We start from the raw sequence: 17177 nt of genomic DNA, 5'->3' as shown, positions 1-17177 counted from the left end.
GCATTCTACTTATGACTGTGAGCCCCAAGTGGCACATGGGCTGTGCCCAACCCAATTGACTTGCGTCCACCCCAGCGCTTAGTACGGTGCTCGGCATGTAGTAAACACTAATTCCATTAAGAAAGAAATAAACCATGCCAGAGTTGGAAAGGGGGTGCCTGAGGTTGGTGTGGGGAGAGATTCAGGGGTGGAGGGATGGGCCGTGCGTTGGAGCTGTAAGGAGGGTGGGGCAGGTGAGATAGAGGTGGGTCTTACCTGGTCTTGCTGGGGTGAGGGAGCTGGAGGTCACTGTGAAAGTACCACCTCTAACTTCATCAAGAAAGGCCCAGTCCCTTTGTAGAAGGGGAGACTCTTGCTCCCCGGTGGCATTTTTTTCTTAGTTCCCTTTCCATTTTCAAATGAGAACTTTTTTTGTGTTCACAACAAGTTACTGTCCTTGTATTTATCCCAGGCTATCCTATTACCTGCTTAGTTCATTTCTGTAATTCAAGCTGCTTGAATCGAATAACACTGTGTTACAGTCCCTGTTTACTTGTTCTAGTTTTTATAGCATGCCCTGTGTAAATGAAGTGTCCTAGTTTTCTACACCAGTCTGGGGAGTTGAACAGGAGTTTCTCTGTTTAAAGGGGAGAAGAGGGATTCCAAAAGGATTTGGTAATTTGGGGAATATTCTTGGACAGCGTCTCAGTGCCCTCCTCCGATGCCTGAGGTAGACAACCACAGACCCAAGACCTATGTTCACTCCTTCCCTGGATTAACCCATGTACCAATCTTGGAGTCTGTAGGCCGACTGAAATGCAGAATACGATATGAGAGATGACTAAAGAGCTAACTTTATCTCGTATTGTCGACCTGGCGCCATTTTATTTACGTTTTCGGGAAGGGTGACCAGACCAGTTCCCTCATTCGGGAGGGTACTTCCTTTTAGAAAAGTAGTATGGCCTGGTGGCTAGGGCCTAGGCCTGTGTTCTAATCCTGGCTTCACCACTTGTGTGTTGGGGGACCTTGGAAAGACACTGCACTTCTCTGTATGTCAGTTACCTCATCTGTAAAAAGTGGTATTTATTAAGTGCTTAAATGCTCAAGATTCCACCTGCATTGTTCCCTTTCTCTCTCAGACCCTGCCTCTACCCCCAACTCCGTTCTCACCAGAGTAACCAAAGCAGATAGCAGCGGCAGTTTTACTGAGACTGACACTCTCCTCAACTCTTCCTTCCTCAGAGAAAGCCCCGACTATTTGTAAAAGTCTCCTCCCTTCTGGCAAACCTCTCACTGTCTTCCCAACACCAGTGGTATCTGGGGTTTTCAGTTGAGCCTGTGGTTCCTCCATGTCCGTCTCTGGCTCCTTAAAATTTATGACCCCTTGAGTATTGGAATCCTTCAATCATTTCCCAGAGGCTTGGCTACTGCCAGCCTCTGTTTCATCAGACCATGGTGATTGATTGAGTGCTCAACCTTTATATCATCCAAGAGGAGACTTTTCCTTTTGGGTCATGCTATCAAGATGAGAATCCATAAACATTCATTTTCAGAGGAATTTGTCACTGTATCCTCAACTGGATGTGTAGATTTTAATCTCACATAGTCAGTTTTGGACTCCAGCCCTATCTTGGTGTCCTTCCACATAAGTAGGAATCTGTTGAAGTTTTGGGCAACTCCTTTTGGACTTTTGGCTCACTGGACTGGGGGTAAGGTCACCTGTTCTGGTCAGAGCTCCTTCCTCTTCTTCAGTCCATCTCCTTCAGGAAATTTGCCTCCAAGAAACTTCCTCCTCCTTCTGCCACCCCGCACAGTTTGTGATCTGCCTTTGTTATGGTATTTGGATTTTTGTTTTGTTTTTTAATGATATTAGTGCTTACTATATGCCAGGCACTGTTCTAAGCTCTGGGGTAGATACAAGCTAATCAGGTTGGACACAGTCCCTATCCCACATGGGGCTCACATGTGTTAGGCACTGTACTAAATGCTGGGGTAGATAACAGACTAATCAGGTTGGACGCAGTCCCGTCCTACAAGGGGCTCCCAGTCTTAATCCCATTTTATAGATGAGGTAACTGAGGCCCAAAGACGTTAAGTGATTACCCAAGGAAACACAGCAGACAAGTGGTGGAGCCGGGTTTAGAACCCAGGTCCTTCTGACTCCTAGGCCTGTGCCCTATCCATCGGGCTACACTGCCTCTGCTTGTTTTACCCTGAATATAGGAAGGTTCTAAACTTCTTGGGGTTCTGGACGTTATCTCCTCTCGAAAGCGGACCCCTAACACGCAGTACGGCACCCCAGGCAGACTGTGGTAGCGCAGAAAGTTTGGGTTGACGATAATGGCGATCTCGCGGGTCGGGGGAGAGCTCCGAGCTAGCGCTCTTTCTAGTTCATTCTTTTAAAACGAGTTCTGCAGAGCCGTGAACCCAGCCGGTCGGCTTGGGGGTCGAACAGCTGGAGCCCTGCTGGGATCAAAACACACCCCACCCGACCATTGCCGGGTGTGTGCCAGGCTGGCAGCCGGCAGCCCGCGAGGATACATTTTAAGCTCTGGTTTTAGCTTCAGTGACTATCCGTATGACTTATAAAATGGGTGAGGACACAGCGGTGCTTCCTGCTGAAGAGATCTCCCGGAGATTTTTCCTGTTCAGCGGCCACAGGCTGCATCCACCCGCCCCCACGTCCCTGCCAGTTATCTTGCCACGTGTGGTGTTGGCTCCATGGAGACTGGGCAAGAGGGAGGGTAAACCTAAACCATGCCTGGAGAAATTAACCGAGCAGATGTCCTCCCCTCCAAAGATGTCTACGTATAATTCACCCGCGCACCCTCCCCCCACCCTTGACTCCCCATCCTTCACTTCCTCCTTTCTCCAACCATAAACTGAAGATCCGTGTAAGTGGGCAGCTCCATGGCAGCTTGATTGCGGACAAGACGGAAGCGTCTCCTGACAGTGCCCTCGGGGTCTGAGGGGCCATGTTTAGGAATGCTAGCCTCATCCCCTTGGGGCCAGAGGTTTATGTGTATATGGGTGTTGATATAGGTGCATGGATGGTTGCTGTGGAAGAGACTTTTTTTTTTAAGTACTTACTGCATGCCAGGCACTGTACTAAGCACTGGAGTGGTAGGTTCGATAATCAGGTTGGACACCAGTCCCTGTGAATTAATCAGTGGTATTTATTGAATGCTTACTATGTGCAGAGCACTGTAATAAGCAAATGGGAGAGTTCCACATAGGGCTCACAGTCTTAATCCCCATTTTATAGAGGAGGTAACTAAAGCACAGAGGAAGTAAATTGGCTTGCCCAAGTTCACACAGCAGAGAGGTGGCAGAGGTAGGATTAGAACCCTGGTCCTCTGACTCCCAGGCCCATGCTCTATCCAGTAGGCCACGCTGCTTCTCTTTCAGCTTAGCCACCCGATGGGGAAATTTTACCATTAGCAGTGTTTTCTGTAAACAAAGAAATGAAGATATGAATGAGGGAGAGAGAGAGTGTGTGTGTGTGTGTGAGTTGGGGGGCAGTTTTTTTTATGTAAATACATCTTATTTGTTGAATTGATACAGCTGTGCCCTTTGATTTGACTTGGCCTCAGAGCTGACTAACACTTTTTGAAGTCACAACCTTAAAATACATTTTAAACATTCAAAAAATGAATCAAGAGCAAAGCCAGCAAACCCACAGCCCCGCTACTTAGATTCATCAACAGGAAAAGAGGAGTTGGGCGTTGAGTCCTAAAAGTCGATCTGTTTGGGCTTTGGTTTGCCAGCTGGAGGGGGAATTCCAGAGACAAGGAAGGACTCACCCTGGAAAGAGCCCTTCCTCAGGTTTCTGAAAATCAGTTTTGAATTTGGCTGCTTTGAGAAACAGGGTGGTCTAGTGGATAGAGCAGGGGCCTGGGAGTCAGAAGGACTTGGGATCTAATCCTGGTCCTGACACGTGTCTGCTGTGGGACCTTGGGCAAGTCACTTTACTTCTCTCTGCTTCAGTTACCTCATCTGTAAAACGGGGATTAAGACTTTGAGTCCCATGTGGGACAGAGCCCCGAGTCCAACCTGATTAGCCTATCTACTCTAGGACTTAATATAGAGCCTAGTAAGTGCATAACAAGTACCACTTTAAAAAGAAAAGAAGAAAGACTGTTATCCTCACCGGAGCCTTCAAACTGATCAGCTTTATCAGAGGTGGGCTCTCAGTTCTACCCCTCTAGGGGTTTTCATTCTGCATTATGGCTAGTGGGTTGTTAGACAGTACTAACGATACTAACAGTAATTGTGGGGGTCCCTCAGAGGTTCAGTTCTGGGTCCCCTTCAATTCTGCATCTACACCCACTGCCTTGGAGAACTTATTCGCTCCCGTGGCATCAACTACCACCTCTACGCAGATACCCAAATCTATATCTCCAGTCCTGATCTCTGTCCCTTTCTCCAGTCTCGCATTTCCTCCCATCTTCATTCTACTTGTATGTCCTCCCTTCATGTCAAACTCCAAAACAGAGCTCCTTATCTTCCCACCCAAACCCTGTCCTCCCTGACTTTCTCGTCACTGTAGACAGCTCCATTCATTCAATAGTATTTATTGAGTGCTTACTATATGCAGAGCACTGTACTGAGCGCTTGGAACGTACAATTCGGCAACACATAGAAACAATTCCTGCCCATTGATGGGCTTACAGTCTAGTCATGGGCTTACAGTCTAATCAATAATAATGTTGGTATTTGTTAAGCACTTACTATGTGCAGAGCACTGTTCTAAGCGCTGGGGTAGATACAGGGTAATCAGGTTGTCCCACGTGAGGCTCACAGTTAATCCCCATTTTATAGATGAGGTAACTGAGGCACAGAGAAGTTGTGACTTTCCCACAGTCACACAGTGGCAGAGCTGGAGTTCGAACCCATGACCTCTGACTCCCAAGCCCGGGCTCTTTCCACTGAGCCACGCTGCTTCTCCACCATCCTTCCTGTCTCACAAACCCGTAACCTTGGTGTTATTCTTGACTCCTCTCTGTCATTCAACCCACGTATTCAGTCTGTTACCAAATATCATCAGTCCCCCCTTCACAACATTGCTAAAATCTGTCCTTTCCTCTCCATCCAGACCGCTACCATGTTAATACAGTCACTCATCCTGTCCTCCCTGGATTACTGCATCAGCCTCCTTGCTGACTTCCCAGCCTCCTGTCTCTTCCCACTCCAGTCCATATTGGACTCTGCTACCCAGATCATTTCTCTTCAAAAACATTCAAGACTTGTCATCCCGCTCCTCAAAAAACTCCAGTAGTTGCCCTTCCACCTCCGCATCAAACAAAAACTCCTCACCATTGGCTTTAAAGCAGTCCATCACCTTGCCCCCTCCTACCTCACCTCGCTTCTCTCCTCCTCCATCCCAGTCCACACACTTTGCTTCTGTATTGCTAACTTTCTCAATGTACCTCAGTCTCTCCTGTCTCGCCGCTAGCCCCATGCCCACATCCTGCCTCTGGCCTAGAACGACCTCCCTCCTCAAATCCAACAATTACTCTCCCCCACCTTTTAATGCCTTTTTGATGGCACATCCCCTCCAGGAGGCCTTCCCAGACTAAGCCCAACTTTTCCTCATGTCCCCTCTGTGTCTTCCTGACTTGCTCCCTTTGCTCTTCCCTCTTCCCAGCCCCACAGCACTTACGTACATATCTGTAATTGTATTTATTGGTACTGATGTCTGTCTCCCCCCGCAGACTGAAAGCTCATTGTGGGCAGGGAATGTCACTGTTTACTGTTGCATCGTACTTTCCCAAGTGCTTAATACAGTGCCGTGCACACAGTAAACCCTCAATAATTATGATTGAAGGAATGAGGGATTGAATGAATACTAAGCACTTGATAGTCACTGTACTTATGTACATAACCTTACACTCTGTCTTTTCCCCAATCTGTAATTTATTTTACTGTCTTCCTGTCTAGACTGTAAGCTCCTTGGGGGCAGGGACTGTACTGTATTTTCCCAAGCACTTAGTACAGTGCCCTGCACACAGTGAAAGCTCAGTAAGTAACACTGATTGATTGGTATCAGTCAGTCAGATCAGCCTGTTTGCCCACCAAACACTATTTAGTGTTGGAGATATAGTTTGCCCATATTCACAGTGATGGGATGGGTTGATTCTTCAGCCTGAGTTTCCTTTAACATGGGGTTTCTGCCACTATAGCACCCCTCTGTTTGATGGGTCAGGGAGGAAGAGAGGAAATCTCAGAAGTAATGTGGTAGGCCACTCACCCCTATAGGGTATGCAGCCATTTCTCTGATAACCGTGTGTTTTTCATTACCCAATTTGGGTAGAACATGAGGGAAGTATTAGAGAACATTCTTCCCACAACAGGAATCTGTTCTGGCTAAAAATGAATCCACCAGTTGGCAGATGTAGATTGTGCACGTGTACATCACGGGCAGGGCGTGATACTGCTGTATTTTCCAGCATTATACAATATTTCTTTGTGCTTTTGCCATTTTACATTATTTAGTGCAGTAAAATAACAGTGAGTGCCAAGAGGCCGTAGCATTCTTCTGGTGGCAAACAGAACAGTAGTTTAAGCATGCAATCAATCAGTGGTATTTATTTAGTGCTTACTGCGTGCAGAGCACTGTACTAAGCACTTGGGCAAATACAACAGAGTTGGTAGATGCATTCCTTACCCACAAGCAGCGTACAGTCTTGGTGGGGGGAGGAATTCCTCTCCAAGTGTCATTCGTGTTGGGATCTTTGAACTTTCTGTCTTAATCAGTGGGTCAGAGGGCTAGAGTAGCACTGGAATGTAACCGCAGAAATGACTGTTCCTTGATCCATGTATTGGTTTATATGGAAACACTCACATACCATGAATGAAGAAACACTGCAGCGCTGTTGTTCCTGTGGAAGCCACAGTCCTAAACAGGCCTTGAAATGTATTGCTGAAAGTCAGTGTAACACAGGAATCATTCTTCAGCCCCGTGGGGCAAACACGTCTCTGCGGTTGGGACCAGAGTAGTGAGTTCTGTGGTCATCTTTGTGCGCTCTTTAGACTTCACCCTCTAGGCTTTAAGCTTCTTGCGGGCAGGGAATTTCTACCACCTCTGTTTTATTGTACTTTCCCAAACGCTTTGTACAGTGCTCTGCACCCAGTAAGCACTCAAATACTGTTGATTAATTCACTTTCCCATTAGGGACAGCACACACTGGTAAACTTCCAGCAGCTCAACTGTACTAATCTGCTTTGGGCCTTGGGTCCCATCTCTGAGTTAGTGATGAGGGCACTTACTTTTTTCCCAAATTCTCAAGTGACTTGTTCATGCAGTTCTGGTCTACAGGAGGATCTCCAGGAATATCTAGGGGTCCTCTGCTGTCTGAGAATTCTGGGATAATGCATTTACATGGTCTTTTTTTCACCCCCCCCACCTCCCCAAACCCTACTTTCAAGCCATTGTGATTCTGATTTACCTTTGGTGCTCTAGATATACAGGCTTAGGACACTTGTTACTTTTGACACCTTTTCTTGAAATCTCCTAATTTTAGTGTGGGCTAAAGTCCCAAGCCACTTCCTCACTATGTTTTGGTTCATCCTAGAATGTTGAAGTCACCCCTGTCTCTCCTCCCTAGAACACAGACTTCCTGCATCCTTATTTTTGTTGTTGGATTGCTTTTGCAATCCTGAGAAACTTCCTTCTGTTCCCCAGACCACTTTCTCCAAAGCCTCTTTTTGTTGCCCCACATTCTGATATCAAGAGATCCTTTCCTTTTTCCCAGTCTTTACACTGAGTGACAGCCCCAAATCCCTTCAAAAGAGCCCTCAGGTGCAGTAGCCCTAGGGGAGAGTGTGGTTGTCCCTGAAGGGTTGACTGGAGTTCTCTTCCCGAATGACCAAATTGGGCAGTGGGGAGGGGACTGGGTATCCAACGCCAAGGCTGCCAACTTAATCGTGGTGGGTTTTAGGAACGGATTTTTCCAACCTGATCGGAACACCGCTGCTGTTGCCGTGGTTGTAAAGCATCATTGGGAAAAATGGCCGAGTCTTTTGGCACCTGGGATTTCTGGCAGCCCTGGGACCTTAGGAAGGAGCTAAAATAGATACTGCCCTGGAGGAGCATATAGTCTAAATGGGAAGGCAAAGCAGACTGGCACAGTGACAAAGAGATTGTCTTTTATCATCAAAGATATTGCTACTGCAGAACCCGGCTTCATGTGTGACTGAAAAAACCCAAACCGTTACTGTTCGATGCAGCTGATGTTTGGATCAAGGAGCCAACTCATGGCCCCAGACCAAAACTGAATCTTGCCTATGGCTTCAAGTAATCTGTTTCCCTCCTCTCATCTCCATCGTGACCCTACTCTGTGTCCAGCTGCCAAACCTGAATCCAGCAGGTCATCTGAAACTTAGAATAGTCAATAAATCTCATAAAGAGCGACTAAAAGATCAATCAATCAATCATATTTATCGAGTCCTTACTCTGTGGAGATCATTGTATTAAGCCTTTGGGAGAGAACAGTATCACAGAGTTGGTAGACCGGTTCCCTGCCCACAATGTAAAAGATGGCTCTTAATAGCAAGCTAGGCACGCCTAACAATGCCTTCTGTGTTGAAAGCTGAATCTGGTGGCCTACTGACTAGCCCTTTTCACATGTAGTAACATTGGTACATGTGGATTTTTTTTCCCCTCTTTTTTTTGATCTTGTGGTTTGGTATAAGGTTTCTGGCATCTGGCTTCTCCATAGTAGTGGTTGAACTGTGCTCTATCCTCCACCCCCATCTCCGGTCCTGCCCTCCCAAATCCCAAGATGTGCATTTCTTGGCCTTATGACTTTGGCTAAGACTGTAGCCAGGTTTAGTGCTTCCAGCCCACTTTGATTATGTAGGCCTGATTATCCAGTTTGTGGATTCTCTAGGCCTCTGGGATGGCCTCGTCTCTCCCGTTAGCCTTTTGGCCCTTTCACTGCTCGGGAAATGGGCTGTTTCACACCCTCCAGTAGAGTGGGGAGGGGGAAACCCAAGTCGAGTAAAGGGCCGGGAGCTTTGATACTTTTGACTGATTAGAGGGCTCTCGGGCTCTCAGGGCAATTAGTACTAAGTGAGGTAACATTTTTGTACCTCTTAAGCAACACATTTCCAGCTTTGAATTTCCAAACTTCTACTTCCCTGAGTGATTGACAGGCAAACTGAATAGAAGATTTTTTTGTGTGTGTGTGCAATATGTTCTGAAAATAAGGGTTCTAGAAAGGCTAAGTAATGTAGTGAGTATTCCAAAGAGCCTTTCTTGATCCCTGGGCTCCAAAAATGTAATAGAAAACTAATAACTGGAGTTTAAAATGAGATACAGAGCAGGGTCCAAGGGGATCCTTCTATGGCCCCAGTGGACCATGCCATCCCAGTCGAGCAGAGGTAAAGTGGGAGCCTGCCTGGCTCCCTCTGCCAGTTGGCCAAAGAGAAAACACCATCATGAGCGGCGCCTTTGCCACCCGGCTCTGCAGCTGGACTGGACCGGGCTGGTGACTGTGCTCAGGAAGGTAGCTCCCTCAACCCCCTGGGTCAGAGTTCTCTTCTCCTTCCTCATGTGGAGGACATCTCCGGACCGATCAGTCTGGCTTTTGGCTTTGGAGCACTGTCAGGCCTCAGTGGTGGAAAGGACCCATGCTTCCGGGGAATATGAAAGAAATAGAGATGTGAAGCTTCAGGAATAGGGAAACAGTGAGGGGCACGGTGGGCACGACACACAGTTATGCCCTTGGGGCAGAGAGCAGCAGTAGGCGGTGACTTTCCGGACCCCCTGCCACAAATGCCTGAGGTAGAGGCCGTGAACTTAAGGCAAGCACTTAAAGGTCAGTTGGGAGTCTTCTGCTCCGACCAGGGCTCCCCAGCCACCTCAGCCCAAAGCAGCACCTCCCATTCATTCATTCAATCGAGTTCATTGAGCTCTTACTATGTGCAGAGCACTGTACTAAGTGCTTAGCACTGTACTAAGCACTTGGGAGAATGGAATGCACCATTAAATGGACATTCCCAGTCCACAATGAGTTTACAGTCTAGAGTGGGGGAGTCAGACATCAATACAGATAAAATGACAGATATGTACCTAAGTGCTCCCAGCCTGCCCAGCCCCAGCTTCGCCCCTGCGAGAGCCAGAGCTACAGCTGTGGCATCCTAAGGCAGGGGTGGGAGGGGAGAAGTCCATGTCTCCCCCACAAACCCCAACCTACAGACCTGGAGTTAGCACCTCCTTCGAGTGGGGCTGGGTTGGGGGGCAAGTGGTTGGGTGGGCAGCCACCAGGCAGTTGGGTAAAGCCCTATTTATGGGCCTTTTCACTGCTCCTGTGTGTAGCAGGGCGGGTGGAAGGGGGCGGCTTTCTCCATCAGCAGCATTTGAGTAATTTCTGTGTGCAGCTCACTGTGGTATTTCTGAGGAAAACGCTTTTGACGGTGAAGTTCACCAATGAATGCCTTTGTCCACATAAAAAGACCATCCCATGTAGAAGTTTAAACCTAAAACAGAAGCAGGAAACACAATCCCTGCCCCTCGAGGAGCTTGAAATCTAATGGTCTTTAGATGGTGTTGGGATGTAGGGGTGGATGTGTACCCTAGCCCTTCCAGCAAGTTGTTACCTGACACCCCCATCCCCCGACATACGACCCTGACAGCAGAGTCCCCTTTCTTTATATTGCGGGGTGACGGGGCTGGGGGGAGAAGAGGTGTATAAGACCAATCAATCTTCAACTCTCCGGGTGGAGGTACAGTCGAGGAGTTCAATCAGATAGCATTTTCAGGCATCCATGCTGATGAACAGATGTTGAAAGATAGTATTTTTTAATTGATGGCGGATGCTGAAATGGCACTCCACCAGCTTCCTAAAAATTAATTTTCAGCAAGAATCTCTTTCCAGATGATTATAATTATATTAACACCAGGAGGCAGCAGAAGTGAATCACATCTGCGCTTCCTAGTCTGTCCCCGGGTTCCTATTTCCATTCTGCTCTGCACTAGGTGAGAAGTAAGAAACCAGTCGAGACGTCTTTCCTGAGCCCTTGCCCCGGCTTCAGAGCCCAAGGACTGAAGCCTAGTCTGGATTGAAAGTGGGCTTGGACTCTATTGGAATTGAGACTGGGGCCCCTCCAACCCCCTTGCTGGGGGTGGGGAAGTGCCTCTCCTGTGCACTTCTTTCCCATGCACATCTGGGAATCGTTATCCTGCGGCCCGCCCGAGGATGTATATCACTTTCCCTGTCTCTCCCCTGCCCCCACTGTGCCACTGCCCCCCTCCCCCAATCACTTTAAGCTGTCTGTGTGCAGAGCACTGGACTAAGTGCTAGGGAGAGTACAATATAAAAGAGTTGGTAGACTAGATTCTCTCCCCCCCGCCCCCAAAAGAACAGTGCCAATTATTAAGAGCTTACACTGTTTTAAGCACTGGGGCAGATACAAGATCACATAGGCAGTCCCCTAATAATAATAGTAACTGTGGTATTTAAGTGCTTACTGTGTGCCAGGCACTATACTAAGTGCTGGGGTGGATCCAAGGGGTACTGTGGGGAGCCCCTTGGGATCCAGAAAGGTGCTGTTCGGGCAGCTCAAAAGAAGACATCTAAGGGGCTTGTCTGTTGAGAGAGCTCAGGCACTCTCCCTTATCCTCCCTGTTTCTTCTTCCCCCTTCTTCTCCTCCTGTCATGTTGAAGCATGCGACTGGCCTGGAGAGCCTAAGATAGGAAAACAGAGATGGGTGAGAGGGGTCTCCTGCCTGAAAGGTGCAGTGGGAAAGTGTCAGGGGCTGGAGCGAGGGATCGGGCGGAAGGCCTAGGGAGAAATGAGTGGGAAGAAAGAAGCGTCAGGGGTGGGTGTGGATGCCTGGGGATCAGAAAGATGGCATTGGGCTTGCTGGGAACTTTTGGGGCTCCTGATATGGGCTTGGGATTCCCAGGAGAGGACTGGCTCAAGCCGAGGTCTTGACCCGCTGGACGCTGCAATACTTTCCCGGGAAAAACTAGGGATTAAGTGCAGTGGAAAATGAAGGTTGACCCATGGAGGTTGCCATAGGAGGAGAGGGAGGGAGAGCACACGAGCAAGTCCTCTCTAGACTGTAAGCCTGTGGAAAGCCTGTGTGTCTATCAGCTATGGTATTGTATTCTCCCAAGCACTTAGTACAGTGCTTTGAACACAATAAGCACTCAACAAATACAGTTGACAGTGATGGTGGTGGTGATCATATTTCCTGGCCATCTACTAGGCATAACACACTCAACTAGGGAAGGGGAATGCAACAAAAATACTAGATGGGGCTGACATACTAATAATGAGAGGAGGATAACCTGGAAGGTAAATATTTTTTTTTGTTTTATGGTATTTGTTAAGCTCTTACTGTGTGCCAGGCACTCTACTAAGTGCTAGAGTAGATACAAGATAATCCAGCTAGACAGAGTTCATGTCCCACAGGGGGCTCCCAGTCTTAATCCCATTTTATAGATGAGGTAACTGAAGCACAGACAAGTTAAGTAACTTGCCCAGGGTCACCCGGCAGGCGAGTGGCGGAACCGGGATTAAGAGCCCAGGTTTTCTGACTCTGGGCCTCTATTCTTTTTACTAGGCCGTGCTGAGGAGGGCCAAGGGAATGAAGGAGAGAATACTTTGACTGACTCGTGTCAAGCTGCTCGTGATGAAATAGATCTTGTGGGAAAGCTACGGTTCTATCATTGCCAACTAACAGATCCTATCTCTTCCATGTCCCCTGCTCGGCTCTGTGAAATAGTCACCAGATAGCTTGATCTTTCCTCCTGAGAATATGGGAACAACAATATCCTCCACTAAGGGGTCAAGTTCTCATACAACCAACTCCTTGAGCCTTGGGAAGCCACGTGACTTAGTGGAAGGACCATGGGACTGCAGATTGCCCGAGTTCTAATCCCAGCCACTGCCAGTGGCCTCTATGTGACTTTGGGCAAACCACTTAACCTCTCTGTGCCTCCGTTTCCTCATCTACAAAATGAGAATGAGATGTTCTTCCTACCTCCTAGAGATTGTAAGTCCCATGTGGAGCAGGGACTGGGACAGATCTGATTGTCTTCTATCTATTCCAGCATTTAGCATCCTGGGCACACAACCATTTAATATGTACAGTAATAATAATTTCCATACACTGATTTTCTGCAGTTCACCTTTGTTCATTTGTTATTCATTTCTGTTCCCCCTTCGATTGTAAGCTTGTTATTGTACTATCCCAAGAACTTAGAACAGTGCTATACACAGAGTAATGCTCAGATACCATTGATTGGTTCATTTCTAGCTTAAATTGTTTGCCTCTATCATAATGAGGGCTTTTGAAATGAGAGGGAAGCATTAAATAGGGTTTCAGGGAAATTACCTCATCTCAGGTTTTATCTTTATTTGTGATTTTTAGTCCGTAGATGGATTTTTGGAGGACTTCCTTCAGGTACTGAATGATGAGACAGTACTAGGCACAATAGAAAACCAATTATCTAGACCCCAAGGGTCTGACTGACAGGTCCTCTTGGCTAAGGCCAGTTTGAATAATAATAATAATAATAATTTTAAAAAATAGGATAAAATTGGGAAGGTACGTGAGTTAGCCGTTTTTGTTCTCTTCATTAGCCATCCGTTTGGTGATCTACATTAACTTCCATCCCAGCTACTTCAGATAACCCACGCTTTACTGTAGAAGGTAACTGCTTTCATTCAGTTGTTAAAATTGAGTGGAAGGAGCACAGAACGTTGAAAGCTACAGATACTCTCCCGATCTCATTTTAGTCATTAGTTTCTGATGCCATTCCTAAAAGAACCGTTTTCCAGTGTGTCTCAGGAGTAAGATGGAATGACTGACTTGGATCTCTTAGTCCTGCCCCATCCACCCTCCAGGGGAGTGTCAGTCAGTTGCGCTTATGGGGCCGTGAAATAACAAGAATGGGCAAAAGCGCTTGGTATGATGCTCTGCCCACAGTAAGCATTCGATAAATACCATTGCTTGACTGAATGATTGATTGAAATGGGGCAGGAGAAAGCAAGAGCTTGGATGATCAGTAGTTGACCCAAATTGATCTCAAGGCTAAGAAGAGTAAGGCAATGATTTCCCCAAGGTGGGGAAATTCATTTAGATCCTTGGAACCAAGGATTTTGTGACTTAGATAAGTCACTTTTCTCTGCCTCAATTTCCTCAACTGCAAAGTGGGGGTTCATTTACCTGTTCTTCCTCTAGACAGTGACCTCCATGTGGACAGGGACTGTATCCACCCCAATTAACTCGAATCTACCCCAATGCCTATACCGCCACTCGATGCGTAGTAAGCACTTAATAGTGCTGCAAAAAAGGAAACATTTCCTCTCCTTATTCGGGACGCATCGTGTTCAGCAGTGCCGAGTACTGGTTTTAGTCTCCCCGCTCCCCCATCTTTCCCCGTCCCCTCCATGCTGGGAAGAATCCTGTAATATCAATGCAAAGCCTGCAGAGTCTTCCAGGTCCAGTTGTAAAGAATGGCATTGGGGCGTTCCTCAGGGGACAGGCAGTAAGTGGAATGGCCTGGCCTAATTGATTCAGGTGAAATGGAGGACCAGCACTTAATTCGATCGGTCACTCAGTTGGTACCCACTTTGGAGGTTTCTGAAGAGGTCCCTCTCTGCAGCCCCCTGAAGTGGAGGCATCTCGGCCTCCCCCCGCCCCTAGAAACCCAGATTTCAGACAAAGCTGGCACCCCCAAAGAAGAGGGAGGACCTGGTAGCTGGGAAACAGCCTGGGGCCAAAAATGGGACCTTAGTGGTGGTTCTTAGTCGCCATCCTCCTCAGCTGTGTTCATTGATGTCTTTGGCCTTATACCCTATCATTTCCCGTAGCCATCTTGATTTCAGTGTCCGTCTCCCCCTTTAGACTATAAGCTCCCTGAGGACAGGGATCGGATATAATTATTTATCATATTGTACTCTCCCAAGTACATAGTACAGTGCTCTGCACACAGTAAGCACTTAGTAAATACCACTGATTGACTGATGGATTGATCGATCAGCGTGTGTTCGTGCGCATACACAGAGCCCTGTCCTGGGTTCTGGGGACATAGAGTAAGACCCAGTTCCTACCCTCCAGGAGCTCTCGGTATAATGTGAGAGGGAGAGACAAATGTCAAGTGTGCTGAGGTTAATGGAGTCAGAGCAGCATGCCAAATGATTAAAAAATAAACTATGCAATATTACAATATTAAAATCGACACCTAAGTATTCAACCAGATGATCAGGTGACTTCACCAGGAAGAGGGAGCCTCATGTCGAAGGTGACACCTTTGGAGGGTTGAAAAGTTGCTGCAGATTTCCCCAGCTGGAGCCCGCGCCCTCAAGAGTTCAGGGATGCCCGTTGTTCGCTTCTACCTCTGCCCCGTACTGCAGCCCTGGCGTAACCATGGAGACCAAGAGTTCTTGCCCCCTCAGGAAGCCGCTTCGTGGGTATCACACAAGGGAAGTGAGAGATGCATATGGAGGGGGACTTAGTTGGGCTTTTTGAGAAGAAGTGATGGTTGAAGTAAGATTTTGGTGCTTGACTTCTTATCCCAGCTGACCAGAGATGGAAAGCCCCACCCCCTCGCCCTGGCTTTGTGGTTTCAAGTGTGGTTGTTGGTTTGGGATTCCTTTTAAGGACTGCTTTGTTTTTTCTCTGTGTTTTAGGTGCTGGAGAATCGGGTAAAAGCACCATTGTGAAACAGATGAAGTAAGTGAGAGGATGGCTTTTTGAAAAACTTATTTCCCCACTAAGCGTAAAAAGGTCCACGCATCCTTTCCATTCACGTCGACTGTCACGATTTGTCTTTTTTACAGAATCATCCATGAGGACGGCTATTCGGAGGAAGAATGCAAACAGTATAAAGTCGTTGTCTATAGCAATACCATACAATCCATCATCGCTATAATAAGAGCCATGGGACGACTAAAGATAGACTTTGGGGAAGCTGCCAGAGCCGTAAGTATTTCTTACTTCCTCTTAGCTTGATTCTGAAGTGTATTCTGTTAATAGAGGAGGTTTGCTTCATATGCCGGGGAAATGAATTTAAGCAACAAGACAGGCTGTGTCGAAGCAGTATGTGGTAATCAGAAGAGTGCTAGCAACCCACTTGGAGGTGTCCAGCGACCGCTATGAAGCAGGGCCTAGCCGGGGCGCTTCCTGCCTGGCCGGGGCCCACTGTTACACTTGCCCGAGGTACTGAGATCGGCTCAGTTTCGTTCGACTCTAGGAGTCCCTCTCATGACACTTATTCTTCCAAGTTTGCCTCAGCCCTGTGGAGAAGGGAGAAGGCATCTCAAGGAGACAATTGCTGGGCATCTCGGGAAAGAGATGGTGAAATGAAAAATGCCATTTGAGCATTTCCAGCTATCCCCCAGAACGCCTCTGTTCCGGGAGTCTCTGGGCGAAGCCCGGCAGAACTCCCACGGAGAGGTTTTCATATTTTTGAGATGTGGAGGGGCAGGTTTGGGGTGTGAGAGTTGGTGCCCTAGTAGCAGAGGCTGTTGGGAACAGCTCCTCCCGCCTCAGGAATTCAAGGGACAAATGGAGAGAGTGAGAAGAGAAGATGGAAGAGGGAATAGGAGTTGGGGAGAAGGGACGAGGAGGCAGAACAAAGTGAGTGAGGGGTGGAACATAAGGAAGGGAAGAAGCAAGTAGCGGGGTAACTACATATTTGTGGCCAAGGGTGTCTGGAACTGTATATCTGTGGGAGAGATTCCGTCTTTTCTATCACCTTTCAGGGACAGCAGCAGGGAGATTCCTATTTGGGACACATGAATAATAATAAAATGAAAAAGAAGCTCATCGTTTCTCCTCTTTTCTGCCTATGCCTCTTTTTCTCCCAAAATCTGAGGCTTGTTTCACCACACTGATCCCATCATCATCATTATCCTCTCTGTCATTACACTAAATTCTCATATATCATTGTAGTAGGTGCTAAAGGAATACACAGGGTGCCAGGCCAATTCGGCCCATCCGACAAGTAGCAACTCCTTGCTGGGTTTTTTTTTTTTTTCCTGTTAGTCTCACACCAGTTCTTCCAGGACAATCCCCTCCCTGTTGCTTTGTAGAAAAGGTGAAGTTCATACTAAGCTGCTGTTCATTTCCAGAATTGGCTGATTTTTCTTATTTTGCCTCAGGGGAAGTGATTGGAGTTGATTGGATGGGGGAAGATAACCTATCCTAGGATCTTAATCAAGTCTACAGGCTTAGGATT

At 47.4% G+C, this 17177-nt stretch overlaps 1 protein-coding gene across 1 annotated transcript in view; it reads left to right on the top strand.

The window, feature by feature from the left end:
• GNAI3 (G protein subunit alpha i3) overlaps positions 1-17177 on the top strand; it is a 52638-nt gene that overhangs the window by 12988 nt on the left and 22473 nt on the right. The window contains exons 2-3 of the mRNA XM_029068899.2: positions 15628-15670; positions 15778-15919. Coding sequence (XP_028924732.1) covers positions 15628-15670; positions 15778-15919 — 185 coding nt within the window. The remainder of the gene's footprint in view (positions 1-15627; positions 15671-15777; positions 15920-17177) is intronic.

This window comes from Ornithorhynchus anatinus, chromosome 7 (genome assembly GCF_004115215.2).
Source record: "Ornithorhynchus anatinus isolate Pmale09 chromosome 7, mOrnAna1.pri.v4, whole genome shotgun sequence".
Lineage (NCBI taxonomy): Eukaryota > Metazoa > Chordata > Mammalia > Monotremata > Ornithorhynchidae > Ornithorhynchus > Ornithorhynchus anatinus.
Note: the sequence above shows the minus strand (reverse complement) of the source record. Positions and strands in the feature narration are given on the sequence as shown.